The sequence below is a fragment of the Botryllus schlosseri genome, chromosome 6 (genome assembly GCF_051294905.1).
Source record: "Botryllus schlosseri isolate E-star chromosome 6, Bs_hap1, whole genome shotgun sequence".
NCBI lineage: Eukaryota > Metazoa > Chordata > Ascidiacea > Stolidobranchia > Styelidae > Botryllus > Botryllus schlosseri.
The window spans coordinates 14937838-14952314 of record NC_137241.1 but is presented as its reverse complement, the minus strand read 5'-3'; the positions used below and the strand labels follow the sequence as shown (position 1 = coordinate 14952314).

The window sequence follows — 14477 nt, the reverse complement described above, 5'->3', positions numbered from 1 at the left end:
TAGTTGAATACTTTATTGTCAGGCATAAATAGATAATACACGGATCATAAAGGTTTTATCCTAGCAGGTCGCAACACCTTTATAGGCGAACAATGGAATTGACAAAAATAAAATTGTTTTCTGGTTTAATATAGTTATACAGTTGACCGACAAAACAGTGGCAGTAACGACATTATAAGTTGACATATTTCGATGCTCCCTTTGCTGTAGTCGTAATCTGTCGTTAGCCCAGTGTATTTGTTGTGAGGAATACAAGATATTTAACTGTAAACGCGGACGTTGGAATGTGGATTATTATTGTTAATTCGCTCCCTATTGGTTGGTAAGTTACACAGCGGTGCGCTCATAGGTATTTGAATTATACACTTGTGTAACTAATATATTCACCAAGTAAACTGCATATTACGGTTCCGCATTGACGCTTTCGCTTCTGTGAATAGCTGCTTTTTGACTCATTGAAAAATAATAAATTAACTAGGAACTCACGGTGCACTTTTTGCCTTCTCGAATTAGAGAGGGCGAAAGCACAACGCCGTAGTCGGTGGTTATAATGTGGCCTGTGACCATGATCGATGTTTGCTGTCTCGGGGGAATATATAATGAAAGTATTTCCTGCAAAAAATCTCAACATTTGTTACAAATGTGCTGGATAAATTTTCAATCTACTCATAATTGCTCCGCGGGCCGAACGCAATCTTCTAGCGGGTCGGATGCGGCTCGCGGGCCGTATTTTTGACATCCCTGCCCTAGATCGATCTCACATATCATGATCATGATTTTGCTCTGTGTAATTGATGTGGTCCATATAAAAAATTGAGATATCGAAAATGACATTGAAAAACAGGAAGCAGAAAACACATTACATAAAAACTATAAAAATTCATTCGAAAATCCACATTCTTCTTCTTCACTTCTTGGCATTGCTATCATGCTACAATTTGGGTTACCGGAGTGTCCATTTGATATTGATGATCTGAACACAAGTCATAAGGTAAGCAATATGTACATCTGGCATTTGACAGTCCGCTAGTCGAGAAAATAACATCACATAACCACAAGCAGTGAACTTCCAGGTAAGTTGCGACGTTACATTCATTCAGCAGTCACCTAGTGAATATATAAGCATCTACCAAGGACGATGCGAAATTCAAGTTATTGATAGCAGCTTACCAAGCCATCGAATACGTGCTGGTTGGTTTGCTGCCGAGCAATCCCCCGATGAAGGTTTGCCGTACATTTTACATGACTTTTCCCATTGCAAAATCATATTAAATTCATCCTTTCGGTTGGTGGTGACTTCAATTTACGCACAGAAAAATATTGGGCACAAGACGTAGAATCCCTCTCCTCTACCTTCCAAAGGGTATGACGCAAGATGAAGCCATATCCGTGCATAGTGAAGGGATATTCCATTCATAATATGTGACATCAATGTGAAGTCGTCATTTTTCGATATTAGAAATACAGCTTGTACACTATACAGTACAGCGAATATTTTATCATATTGGTTTCTAAGGAGAACTATAGCAACCGCCTCCTTGGCATGAATTCTTCATTGAATTTCCCGGTTTTAAGGCGCGTACAAAGATTCGAGTTTGTACTCAAAAGTGGCGGCCATAAGTTTTTACTCACTGTGGAAAGACACTCATTGCTGTTATTTTTTTTCGTAGATTCGAGCTTAGCACAGCATCAATGAGTTGGGGACCTCATGATGAGAACGTAAATTTCTGGAGCATGGGATTGGCTGTGGATCAGTACCATCATATAATCGCAACCCATTATGCGGATTATATATATAAATTTATTATTTGTGTATTATATATTATGACTGTGATTCCCTATTGGGGGTTTCAGCGTTAGAATGTACTCAATTGTCGCCATACTCGAGGAACGATGAAATCTCGCAAATATAATGGATCTTTGCGCAACCGCTTACTTACGATTTATTCATTGTCGTTTCAACCGTAGCCATGTGACTCGAATTTCTTGAACCGTGCCGTTTCTTGCTGACTTTCATGGCAATCATCCCTCTCGATGACACATTCGATGATTTTCTCACGGAAGATCGCATAGTGCTGGCCGCTTTTCTGCATAAGACAGATCATACAGATGAGTCACTAACAATGGGAAATAATATTTCTCTACTAACGTTAAATTTTACGAGATATCAATTCGGTTTATTAGCACTTTTTATCAGTTCAATACACCACAAAATTGCAATACAATGAAAGGATACCAAGCAATGTTCCCTCTAATTGTGGACGGGTCTGCGCACGCTCACCAACTCACTGCGCAGACACTTGGAAAGCAGTGCGTAACGACTAAAAAAAAGGTCATCACTTCGGATTTTTTGTGCGCAACTTCGATTTTCTCTGCGCAGAGACCGTGTCAGCACTGCGCATTTGCGCACGTGCGCAGCTTAGAGGGAACATTGATACCAAGGTGTCGAAACGGCTTGGAGTAGTCTTGGGAATCAGACCCATAGGTAGAGTTGCATTCAAAACAAATGGTTGTTTAAAACACTTTGTTTAGAACATGATATTTTTTAAGTTGTATAATTATGCCATAATTGTGTAAACATTTTCCCCAAAACAGGTTGTATGAGCCTACGGATGATTAACCCATAGCCGATGTATACGATATGGGATAGTTGGAACCCTCAAAATAGTCGGTTCAACAGCTATAGTGCGTAGATTTTCAGTTGTCAACGTCAATCAACTATGAAGACAAAATTGAATATTCGTGACGTCATGACTTAAAAAAACAATATACAACATGTTTTGAACAAAGGCCTTGTTTTAATCATGTCTGTTTTGAATTTATTTTGTTTTAAATGCAACTCTACCCCTAAGAAAAAACTATATAAAGGCTTCATTGATAAGTAATGCCAGTTGTAGCCTTTTGCGGCCACTGACATCGCCTTCGTTACAAGGTAATCTAGTAGGATGGGCAGTGGACACTGTATAGAAAGGAACCTAATTTGCATCATGGCTACCACACGCTTTTCTGTTACGTTTCGTTTAGCACATTTGTCAGCCGCACGCATACTCGCACCTGAATCGATGGTTGAACTTTGTTCCGATGAAGTTATACAGGACAGGATTTATGGCTGAATTCAGAAAAATCAGCAAGGATACTCCTTTGAGCAAATTGTTGCAAAATTCCTCCTGCGATGCAATGCAATCGTAAGTTCATAGAAACAACGATGATGGAGATGTTTTGCCCTGGTATTCATGGTTTTTCGACTACAATTTCCGTTATGCATCACACCGATATTCTTTATTATGATTCCTGAGATGCCAACTTGTAGCACAGACAACGTTCGTTATAGGCTTTTGGAAGACACCGCTAACGTTGATCAAATGACAAGTATACTATAGGGAGTATTACTAAAACTACAACATTTCAGTAAGGATTCCGGAGTCGACCATGCTCGACTGAAACCCGAAACCCATTTGTGTTGCATACTTGCAGTTATGTTTTGAATTGATGATTTGTCTATTAACCTATTTAATCTATAGCTATTATAGTGGTTCTTAACCGGTGATCAGTAGGGCAAGTTTTTGCAACTTTTGCAACTTTTTTTACAGCTTCCATTAGCTTCCTAGACACTCAGAATCTATGTACAATTATGTTTTAAGCTGTTTGGAGGGATTTTATAATGCAACTTTTTGCAACTTTTCCTATTTTTCATGCCAATCTTTACTGCAACTTTTATCAAATATTGCGACCAAATGTAAAGGAGTGATTTAAGGAGTGATTTAAAAACTTGCTATAAACTATTTTGTTATGTTCGTGCATTTTACGTTGGTATCGCTTATCTCTTATTTGTCTAGGATTAGTAATTACCGCCAATCATTATTTCCTCGTGTGTCGTGCTTCGTATTTATATCCTGTGTTCTGTTGTCTCGTGGTCTCTCGTTTAACTGCACTCTGGATCGTGTCGCTGCCTAAAGTTATTCTGCTGTAAAATATACTGATTCCGTATTGCAACCTCGTCGTATTGAGTTATTGTTCAAACAAGATCAAGAACATAACATATTTCTTGTATGATTCTATTCTCTTTGATAACAAATATCAATATGATGGGTTAGCTGCATCTCACTATGTTATCTATGACACAATGGCTAGCAAGCAAGAAGTTCAACTACCCCTGCCAAGCACGACCGTCGACCGTGTCCGAACAATATGTAAATAGATCATCGCTTCAGTAATTTTGCCGTTTAAATTTAAGATAGTTTGAGATAGGATAATTATTTTGTTGAAGTCGGCAGGAACGAGTTTTTCCGCAACACCTTGGGTCAAGTTTGCAGACTTAGAGGGTTTTGGGTGAGTTATTTGACTTGATTCAGGGAAAGGGTGTTATCGCTATGCTGTTTGGTTTTTTTGGGGAAAATTATTCCTGTATTGCATGATTTTCTTGGTGGATACCGGGAAAAATATGATATTTGGCGGTGATCTCACCAGAATTGCCATGAAATGGCAAAGTAACAAATTTGACAGCTTTGCGGGAACTGGGTTATACAACAAAACATTTCGAGTATCTCATACCCTAATAATTCAACAAAAATTATAAATGCAACTTTTCACTGCAACTTTTGTCAAAATTAAGTGCAACTTTCTCCCGATTTTAGTGCAACAAAAACTTTCCCTAGGAATCGGAGAACATCAGGGGTTACCTGAGCCAGTCTCAAGGATCTAGATGTGAAGGTAAATGTGCATGGAACAGGAATTAGGAGACATCCGAAACTTTTCGTGACAACAGCGTTTCACAGAACGGGGCGTTTCATAAATCATTGAGCTGTTCTTCCTGCAAACGATTGTTTGATTTATGGCTTTCAAAGGGATTGACTACCCCGCTATATTTGTTTACAGCAAATCCCGAGAGGTATTGTTGAAGTATAAGTTCAATTCCAAAAAGTGCGTTTTTGGTCTGCGTCGCGATTCCTTGTTCATGAGGGGATTTGAAACTAATCAAACTATTTTTACCAGCTCAATGAGGATGTTGACATTACCCTATTCATTGACAGTGCCCTTATTGGTCTCATGGACACGGTAACATGTGCCTATTTATCATCCCGGTGACGAACTTGGACCGCTATTAAGCCGCATTCTGCTTGTCTGCATGCCTTATCTTCAATATTTTACAGTGTTCTTCCAAAGTCCCAGAAAGCACTCCTGAGAAAATGTGGTGGCACACAGTTTGTGAATCACTGCTTGAGACTATCTGGTCAGCTTGGAATACATTTATTGGCGTTTCGTCAAAAGTAACTATATTAGGGTTGCCATATTTTTGTTGAGCAATTTCCGGATACTCTTTAGCGCCCACTAGCAGATTTGAAAAATGAGGTATAACATAGTGTCTGTCAATATGACGTCACACTAGCAAAGCATTGTCCATTGACTGAATGGAGTGGAACAAAGGTCATGAATTGTGCCATCTGTAATGTGCGCTCTGGTGATTGCTACTTGCTAGGGTCTGCAATAAATTTCTTTACAGGCCAGATGAAACCGTCTGGCGAACCGTGTCTGGCCTGTGGGGATTGTGTTTTACAGCCCTGTGATGGTTTCTATATTTATATTTATTTTTGATTGCATTTTTGGCGGGGGCGGTATGCCTGGTGCCCATAACAATATCAATATACGTCGCATCGCATTAACTCGCGCGCGGCGCGAAGAAAAATTTTAAATAGCATAAATCTGCTTGAAAATGAGATTGTTTATGTTGATTTACGAAGAACTTTTGAGCCTACTTCAAGCCTTCAAAATTCCGGACATTTAGGCATATTTTAGAATTTCCGCCCGGACGCAGTTTTTTCAGTGAAATTCCGGACATGTCCGGGAAATTCCGGACGTATGGCAACCCTAAACTATATGTAGCCTATAGGTGTTGCTATCAGACATGGGGTGATTACTTCATGAATGTAATCGATTGCGATTACGATTACTTCAGAATCACGCGATTACGATTACGATTACGATTACAGCAAAATCAGGAAGTAGTCGATTACGATTACGATTACATTGGAAAAGTAATCACGATTACTCACGATTACATTTGTTTTGCTTCTTAGGACTATAATCTTAAAGGATATATTGGAAGACAATACACAAGGATTGCGATGAAAAGGCTTAAAATGAGATATCAACTCTCTTCATACATCATGCGTCATTTGCTTATTACGTCATAATATATCAATTGCCCAACTTTATTGGGATGATTTATCGCACCCAACGATTTGCATTATTGCCAGGTCTTTACCTGCCGCACCCCAAATTCCCTAATAGGGTGGGGAGCATGCTCGAAGGGGACTCAAAAGTATTCCGTAAATCAACATAAATTATAGAGTATTTTCGAGAATTCAATGAATTCTTGAAAATGTTCTTCGAGCTTCGCGATTCAAATGTCTCTAGTAGAGGGGTCACCAACGCGGACCAAATGAGTCGCCCGCGGTCGCTGTAGCAAATACTCAAATGAAAGATTTGAAAGTTGAAGCTGGTTTCATATGAGCAGCAGTTGAACATGGGTCGGCCGACCCCAAGGAACATGCGAACGCAGTCGCTCAGGGCATTGCTCGTCTTCGCCCACGCGGCGGCTCAACGGCAATCTATAGTTAATATTCCCGAGTGTCGACGCGGAGATTAGCGCTTTGGCGCGCACTGCAGCAACGCAACTGAGCCCGGAGGAGCTGGTGTGAGTCCCGGCGAGTGAGCGTTTTATGTTCTTGGTAAGGGGCGGAAACCCGGCCCAGTGCTCTGATTGTCTTCCTCTAAGTCAGGGATTCTCAACCTGGGGGGCGCACCCTCCTTGGGGGGGGCGTGAAACATCTGAAGGGGGCGCGAAGAAGCGATCACCTGAAAAAATGTTCGCGCCCGGCGCGATTTGCCTCCAATGCAGGCGTGTTTATCTCTATATAGACCAAATTTCATATTTTTTTATTCTCTCATCAACATTCCTAACCGACCATACCACCAAACAATCTGTTGGGGTTGCTAGCATCCCAGTTGGATTTTGTGATATGACCATAAGGGGGGCGCGAAATTTTTCACTATCAAAAAGGGGGGCGCGTCAAACAAAGGTTGAGAACCACTGCTCTAAGTGAAGAAATCCAACTGAGCACGGATAAACGGCAGGAGTAAGTGGTAACCCGTCGGTCGTCGCAATAATCAGTACACACTACCACTGGCGTAGCAGCATGTGCTGCCGCCCCTGGCTCTCGCTTAAAATTCCGCCCCCCCCCCTAAGTTTCGACATAGATTCATGTTCAAGCAATCTTTCAATGAAAATTATTAGAAATTTTATAACGCGTCTCAGCCTCATCCTCACCGTCCCAACGTTAATAAGGCCAAAAATGATAAAGACAAGAAATAGCGAGCGAATGTATTTCTGTCAATCTGTCAATCGGACAATTATTACCAACTTAAACAGTTCCTAGGACCGGTTTACCTTCACAGCTATCTCGGTCTGACCGCTATATCAAATCGTGACCCATGGGCAACTTAGTTGTCACACTTGAATTCCCGGACAAGCCTCCTGCTGAGACAACTAAAAGCAGCATAATTGGTCATGGTCATGGCCATGGCCATCCTATAGTTGACCAGGCCCGCCGAGCGCTCAAATTTTACAATACTGATCTTAATCGAAAGCTATTGTTGCCCTGATTCCGGAAATACAATTTAAATGCTGGTCAGAAAATCGGCATTGTTCCGAATAATCGCTCGATATAATTTCCATTATTATGTTCAATTGGTCATCGTGTTGCGGCACTTCGATTGTTAGGAACAATCGGCCTTGACGGCTATTTTGGAATGGTTACATGACTTTGCTATAGTAACATATTCGGAATCAGCGCGACACTAGCTTTCGATTGAGAACAGTTTGATTACATTTTAGCTCGCGGGACGCCAGATATAGGACTACCAATTACGCTGCTTTTAGTCGGCTGTGTACACTGTGGAGCCTCATTTTGGCGCCCCCTGGAGCCTGCCGCCCCTGGTGCAGAGCCAGAACCGCCAAGTGGCTGCTACGCCACTGCACACTACACAAGAAGTAGCTTTTTGTTTCAAATCGGTTGGTGACCCCTGCTGCAGTAGATGGCTGGGTTTGAAATGATACCTCTCCCCCTAAAAAACATGCATAGGCTATTTTATGGGAACAGGCATTTCGGAGCCGGTCATTACCTCGCCACGATCTCACAACACACCAGAAGACATATGCAGTTTCAGCCAACACGCAACTCGCCACGGGATGTGATACCAAAGAAATACATTGGCCGAAACTTAAGGTATTTGTCCATTGTCAATAGCCGCGCTGGGTGGGCGTAACTAATAATAGTCCTGTCCTTCCAATCTGAGCCCACAATGCAAATGCCACCCGGCGCATCCACATAGGAATAAATCCATGACAATTTGCGTGTGCGTCTCACGAAAGATATTCTTTTGGTCTGCTATGTTTGGGCGAGTACAATATCTGTTGATTAATCAACAGACTGGAGGTCACGAATTAACAACATACAATAAAGTAATTATAACAACATACCAGATGCTATAATTATGAATTACGTGCCCCAGCTCTACAGGTTAATCTGACACTCGGGGCTGAGAGAGGTTAAAAGTGGAAAGTAATCAAATGCAATGACCAATATTATTGACGAAATTCAGTTTTGAAAATTGACCAACGGTTGGACTGGGGGACGAATTGCTGTTGGTTCTGATTCTAGCTACAACACACGCTAACATGTCAGGCTATATAAGCGGATGGTTATGGCGGCAGGTCCAAATGCTGAGTAACGAACTGTGAAATAACGATTGGCGCCCGCTTCAAGTAGTTATATGAGAATAAGATATAGTGAACATAAAAATTCTGCCTTCAACTTAATACAGATACTGCGAGCTGCTGTTACGAGAAACGGCTAAGCACGGCTCGGTTATGATATATATCAGCACTAGCAGCTGTTTATTTGTAATGCTTCGTTGTGGAAACTGCAATGTTTTATTCGACGAGTACAAAATTCCGAATTTTTGTCAGGTGTACGTGCGTACATAGGGCTACTGCTCGCCAAGCAGCAACGTTGAAACTGCGTTTAACTGGGCACAGCCAAACATCAATACATAAACCAATGATGATGAAGTTACTATTTGAAACTATAGGCAGAGTGGTGATCAATATCCTGCTGCGAGGTAGGGGCTTCTGTAGTGTATTGATAACCTGATATACATCACAGGGGGTGTTCTTACAATCGAACTACAATGTCCATCGCATGTCTGTTTACTATGTGTGGATACTTCTTACGCAATGACGAGCGGAGCTAATAGGCTAATCCTGACGTAACAATGAGTAGTGGCGTTTGAAAATACGACGTTTGTGCTATCGCTAACGTGGTATATTATCTCATTCTTGTTCACGAATATTCAGTTTATGTCAAAGTCCTTGTACAAACAAAAAGTAATCGTTCTTTCACAAAGAAATCGATTAGATATGGGAAGTAGTCAATTACGATTACGATTACTTCGGATTTTTTTCGAATGTAATCGATTACGATTATGATTACTTCAAAATGCTGTAATTGCCGTAATCGATTACGATTACTAATCGCGATTACCCCATGTCTGGTTGCTATTGATCGCAACAGGAGAACGGAGACCGCTAAGTTTTAATATCACGATCAAAATACCAATACCCACACTCTGATGTATGCCGACGATCCTCGCCATGTGGTAGGAATGAAAAGGCAGCCAACACACGACGAAAATGATAACGAGCGAAATGCATGTGATGTTGACCCGGAAGATTTTCCTATTAGCTTTCTGCGATGCCACGGACAGTTTCCGCCTTCCCCGTTGGAGCGTAACGGACTCTTCTTTTCCGTGGTGAGTGTAGACTTTTGTCTGCTGCGCCGCCTTCGTGCGTAACAACTGCTGGACGATGCGGGCGTAGCAGTAAACCATTATCTGCGGCGGAAAAGGATATTTTATATGTGAATTAACGGGAGCAATTTTGCTGACAGTCTTACTAGAAGCGGTATGATGAACATTCCGACGAATAGGAAACGCAAATAATGAAACCATCCAGGTCCTTGATGATGGTCATTACAGGTTTCCGATCCCGGTCCAGACATACCGTCAAACAGTGTAGTACCAGTTCGATCTTCCTCCGAAAACGTGCCCGTTTCATCCATTACATCCAGCACACTGCGGTCATCACCAGAGAATGCTAAAGGTGTTGGCGACCCAGTACTGACATTTCCTGTGGATATTCCAGTCGCTTCAGTCGTAGACAGGGAGGATGTTGAAGTGAAGTCATAGTCAAAATCTCTAAACACAAAATGCATCGGATGTGATTTCAATGCACGGTGCAAGGGTTCATAGTGGGGGTTCAAACTGACCCCAGCAGCTCGCTCAGCCAATCTCATAGGTTCTGCGGAGGTCAAGGTGGGGGAAGACACACACTCAACTCATATCATTTGTGATGACGCGAACATCTTGGCCCCCTAGGGAATTAGCTGCGATTAGTCGAATTATGATTGGTGTGGTGATATATCGAATCCAGTGGTGTACGACGTATCACCACATGAGCTTTGGATTCAGTGGTGAGTTTTGGGGTGGGCGAGGTGGGCGGTCGCCCAGCCCCCCTGGTTGAAGGGGCCTCCTCTTTGGTCAATCATCAAATCTCTACATTTGTTATAAAAATCCCATATCCCGATAATCATCAAGTCTCTGCATGCGGTAGAAGTACTTAGTTTTGATGTAGTCTATCATTGCAACTCAGACATGGGGTAATCGCGATTAGTAATCGTAATCGATTACGACGATTACAGCATTTTGAAGTAATCGTAATCGCAATTGATTACATTCGAAAAAATTCCAAAGTAATCGTAATCGTAATCGACTACTTACCATATCTAATCGATTTTTTTGTGAAAGAACGATTACTTTTTATTTGTACAAGGACTATGACATAAACTGAACATTCGCGAACAATGAAGAGATATTATACCAGGCTCGTGATAACACAAACGTCTGATTTTCAAATGCCATTGCTCATTATTACGTCAGAAGTAGCCTATTAGCTTTGCTAGTCATTGCGTAAGAAGTATCCACAGCAAATAGATATATGTATGATGTACGAACAATAGTCTGATCGTAAGAACACCTACCGTGCTGTATATCAGGTTATCAAAACGTTTCACACGCCAGTACCTCGCAACAGGATAATTAATCACCACTCTGCCTAAGTTAAAATAGTAACTTGTGTAATGTGTATTGATGTTTGGTTATGCTTATAGTTAAACGCAGTTTGACCGATGCTGCTTTGCGAGCAGTAGGCCTATGTAGTACGTACGTACACCGGACAAAGATTTGAAATTTTGCACTCGTCTAATAAAACATTACGGTTTCCACAACGAAGCATTGAAAATCAACAGCTGCATCATAACTGAGCCGTTTTTGCCGTTTCTCGTAACGGCAGCTTGCAGTACATTATCTGTATTCTATACTCAACATTGGAACCTGCCGTCATAGCCATGGGCTTATATATCATGTTAGCGTGGGTTGTAGCTAGAATTAGGGCCAAAACAGCAACTCGTCCCCCAGTCCAAACGTTGGTCTTTGGCCCTCATATGGTGATATTTTCAAGTTGAAGTCTGAGTTTCGTCAATAATATTGGTAATCGCATTTGATTATTATTAATTTTTAATCTTCTCTCTGCTCCGATATAATTATAACGTCTGGTATCCTGTTTTACTTTGGTGTATGTTGTTAATTCGTGACCTCCGGTCTGGGATATAATCAAAAGATATTGTTGTATCCCAAACGTAGCAGACTAAAAGAAAAACTTTCGGGAGACGTGGACACAAATTGTCATGTCTTTAATGCTCTGTGGGTGCCCGGGTGGCATTTTCATTGTGGGCTCAGATTGGAAGGACCGTGGACTATTAGTCACGCCCACCCAGCACGGCTATTGGCAATGTACACATACCCTAAGTTTCGGCCAAGGTCTTTCTTTAGTAGCTCACTTCGTGAAGTCGCGTCTTGGTCGAAACTGCATATGTCTTTTGGCGTGTCGTGGCCTGGCACGGTATTGACTGGAACCTAAATTCCTATTACTATAAACTAAGGTTGCATTTAAAACAAAAATCAATTTAAAGTAAACATGTTTGAATCATGTTTTTTGAGCCATGACGTCACGAATGTGTATTGACATTGACATTAAAAAATATAGGGTAAATATAGCTCCTTTGACGAAATATCTGTCGTATAACTGTTGAACCGACTATTTTGAGGGTTTCAACCATCACATATCGACGTACGTCGGCTAAATCGGGTGGTTACTGTCCATACAGCAGTGGTTCCCAACCTTTTAACAGCCACGTACCATTTCGAGGTTCTATACAGTGCTCGCGTACCACCTATACATAAGTTACGCGCACCAAAGGCAGTAAAACAAATTTTTCACCATTTATGACGTAATAATCACGTATTTGGCCTATGCAAGGTGTAATAAAATAACAAATTCTATTACATCAGGGGTGGCCAACCTTTTTGCGTTTCACGACCGCATTTTGATCACTCATGTAGCCCACGGCCGCATTCCGGAACATAATAGTCGTAATGAACGAGCTGGACGCCAAATACCCAGGTCAAAGTGTATATGCCCATTTCCGGTGAACGGCGGACTAATCTCTTTAATGATATAGGCTTACTATACGCACCGAAATCGTGAGTGGTCACTGGTAATGGCATGGGACTGGTCAGAGCCGCGCCAAGCGCGAAAATTTTTCCATATTCACCAATGAATTTCGTCATTGACATTAGTAGTTTTACATATTACTATCAAACTTTATCCTTTCTTAGCCAATGTGATCAGATTCACCGGTATAGAGTTAATGCAGGGGGTGTTTCCAAAACTTTAGGGCCAGTTATAAATTATGATTTTGTTGCATGCTGTTATTTCTTGACCTCCCATCAGGATTGTCGGTATAGTGAGGAGCACACGATTCCGAGTTGATATTTCTATATGAGGCACATCATTTTCCTCAGCTGTTCGCATCTGTATTGTGGGGCTCTGATTGCAAAGGGCGCTATACTATATTAAAATCTAAAAATGAAGTCACATTAACAAGATTAATCAAAAACTTTCAAGAAATCGGAAGTTAATTCGTAAATTCAAATTGCATGTCGACGGCCGCCAACACATACTAATTGAATTACGTGTCCACGGCCGCACAAATTTCCCTCTACGGCCGCAGGTTGGCCACTCCTGCATTAGGCAATATCAGCCAGGGTTGATGGGATGCATTGAATTGTTTTTTCACCACCGGTCACAAGATGACAACATAATGAAATACCAACAAAAGTCGATATATTTAATGCGATGGCTGCATTTGTTTATTTTCCATTAGCTGGTCGTTGCGCGGCATACGTTTGCTCACAGCGCATCGAAATTCATGCAGCATGAGCGCAACAAGTGGGTTTTGTTTCTTCGACTTGACGGTCATCGGGGATGAAAATCCTTGCTCGCACTCTTACGTAGAAGGGAAAATCAGCAGATGGGGAATAGCACGAGAAGCTACGTCGAGTACGAGGAGGCCATGCTAAGCCAGAAGTTTATTGGAGAACAATCTTCTCAAAATCAACCCCACCTGAAAATAACTCCTTTCGGTTGAAAAAATAGAGAATCTACTCGCGTACCACCTGAAAGACCTTCGCGTACCACTAGTGGTACGCGTACCACAGGTTGGGAACCACTGCCATACAGGCTCATTCAACATGTTTTTTGAAAAGGATTTACACAATTATGGCATAATTTAACAACCTAAAAAAACACATTTTTTTTAAACAAAGTGTTTTAAACAACCATTTGTTTTAAATGCATCCCTACTATAAATAATGTCGGCTATGCTTTTCTTGTTGAGGGGAAGACGTATGCATTTCAAAATCAAGCTTATCTAGAGAGAATTTTCAAGTAAATTTAATCTCTCGAAAATACTCAATAATTTATGTTGGTCTACGAAATACTTTGAGTCATCTTCGATCTCGCTCCTCACCCTATTGGGAAATTTGGGGTGCGGCAGTCAAGGACCTGGCAAGAATGCAAATCGCTGGGTGCGATAGATCGTCCTATGTAAAAATGGGCAATAGGTAGGCTCGATTATGACGCAACAAGCAAATAACGCATCCTTTTTAAATGAAGTTTGTTGTCTCATTAGGCGTTTTCAGCGCAATCCATATATTGTCTTCCAATATAACTTCTAAGATGCAAAATAAATGTAATCGTGAGTAATCGTGATTACTTTTCCAATGTAATCGTAATCGTAATCGACTACTTCCGGATTTTGCTGTAATCGTAATCGTAATCACATCATTCGGAAGTAATCGTAATCGCAATCGATTACATTCATGAAGTAATCACCCCATTGCAACCAGAGGTGGCGAGTAACGAAGTACTTCTACTTTTTCGAAGTAGGTAAGTAGTTTTC

General features: G+C 41.3%; 1 protein-coding gene across 3 annotated transcripts in view; it reads right to left on the bottom strand.

Annotated features, from left to right (window-relative positions):
- The window catches only part of LOC145441097 (nociceptin receptor-like), a 71149-nt gene that overhangs the window by 36349 nt on the left and 20323 nt on the right, over positions 1–14477 (bottom strand). For 2 of the 3 annotated variants that reach the window (XM_080318894.1, XM_080318891.1), the window contains 5 exons: positions 10014–10314; positions 9685–9951; positions 3055–3167; positions 1941–2087; positions 771–973 (listed from right to left, as the gene is read on the bottom strand). The exons of the other annotated variant lie outside the window; for it this stretch is intronic. In XM_080318894.1, coding sequence (XP_080175020.1) covers positions 871–973; positions 1941–2087; positions 3055–3167; positions 9685–9951; positions 10014–10314 — 931 coding nt within the window. In that variant the 3' untranslated portion in view covers positions 771–870. Of the gene's footprint in view, positions 1–770; positions 974–1940; positions 2088–3054; positions 3168–9684; positions 9952–10013; positions 10315–14477 lie in introns of those variants that run through there. 3 annotated transcript variants of the gene reach the window in all.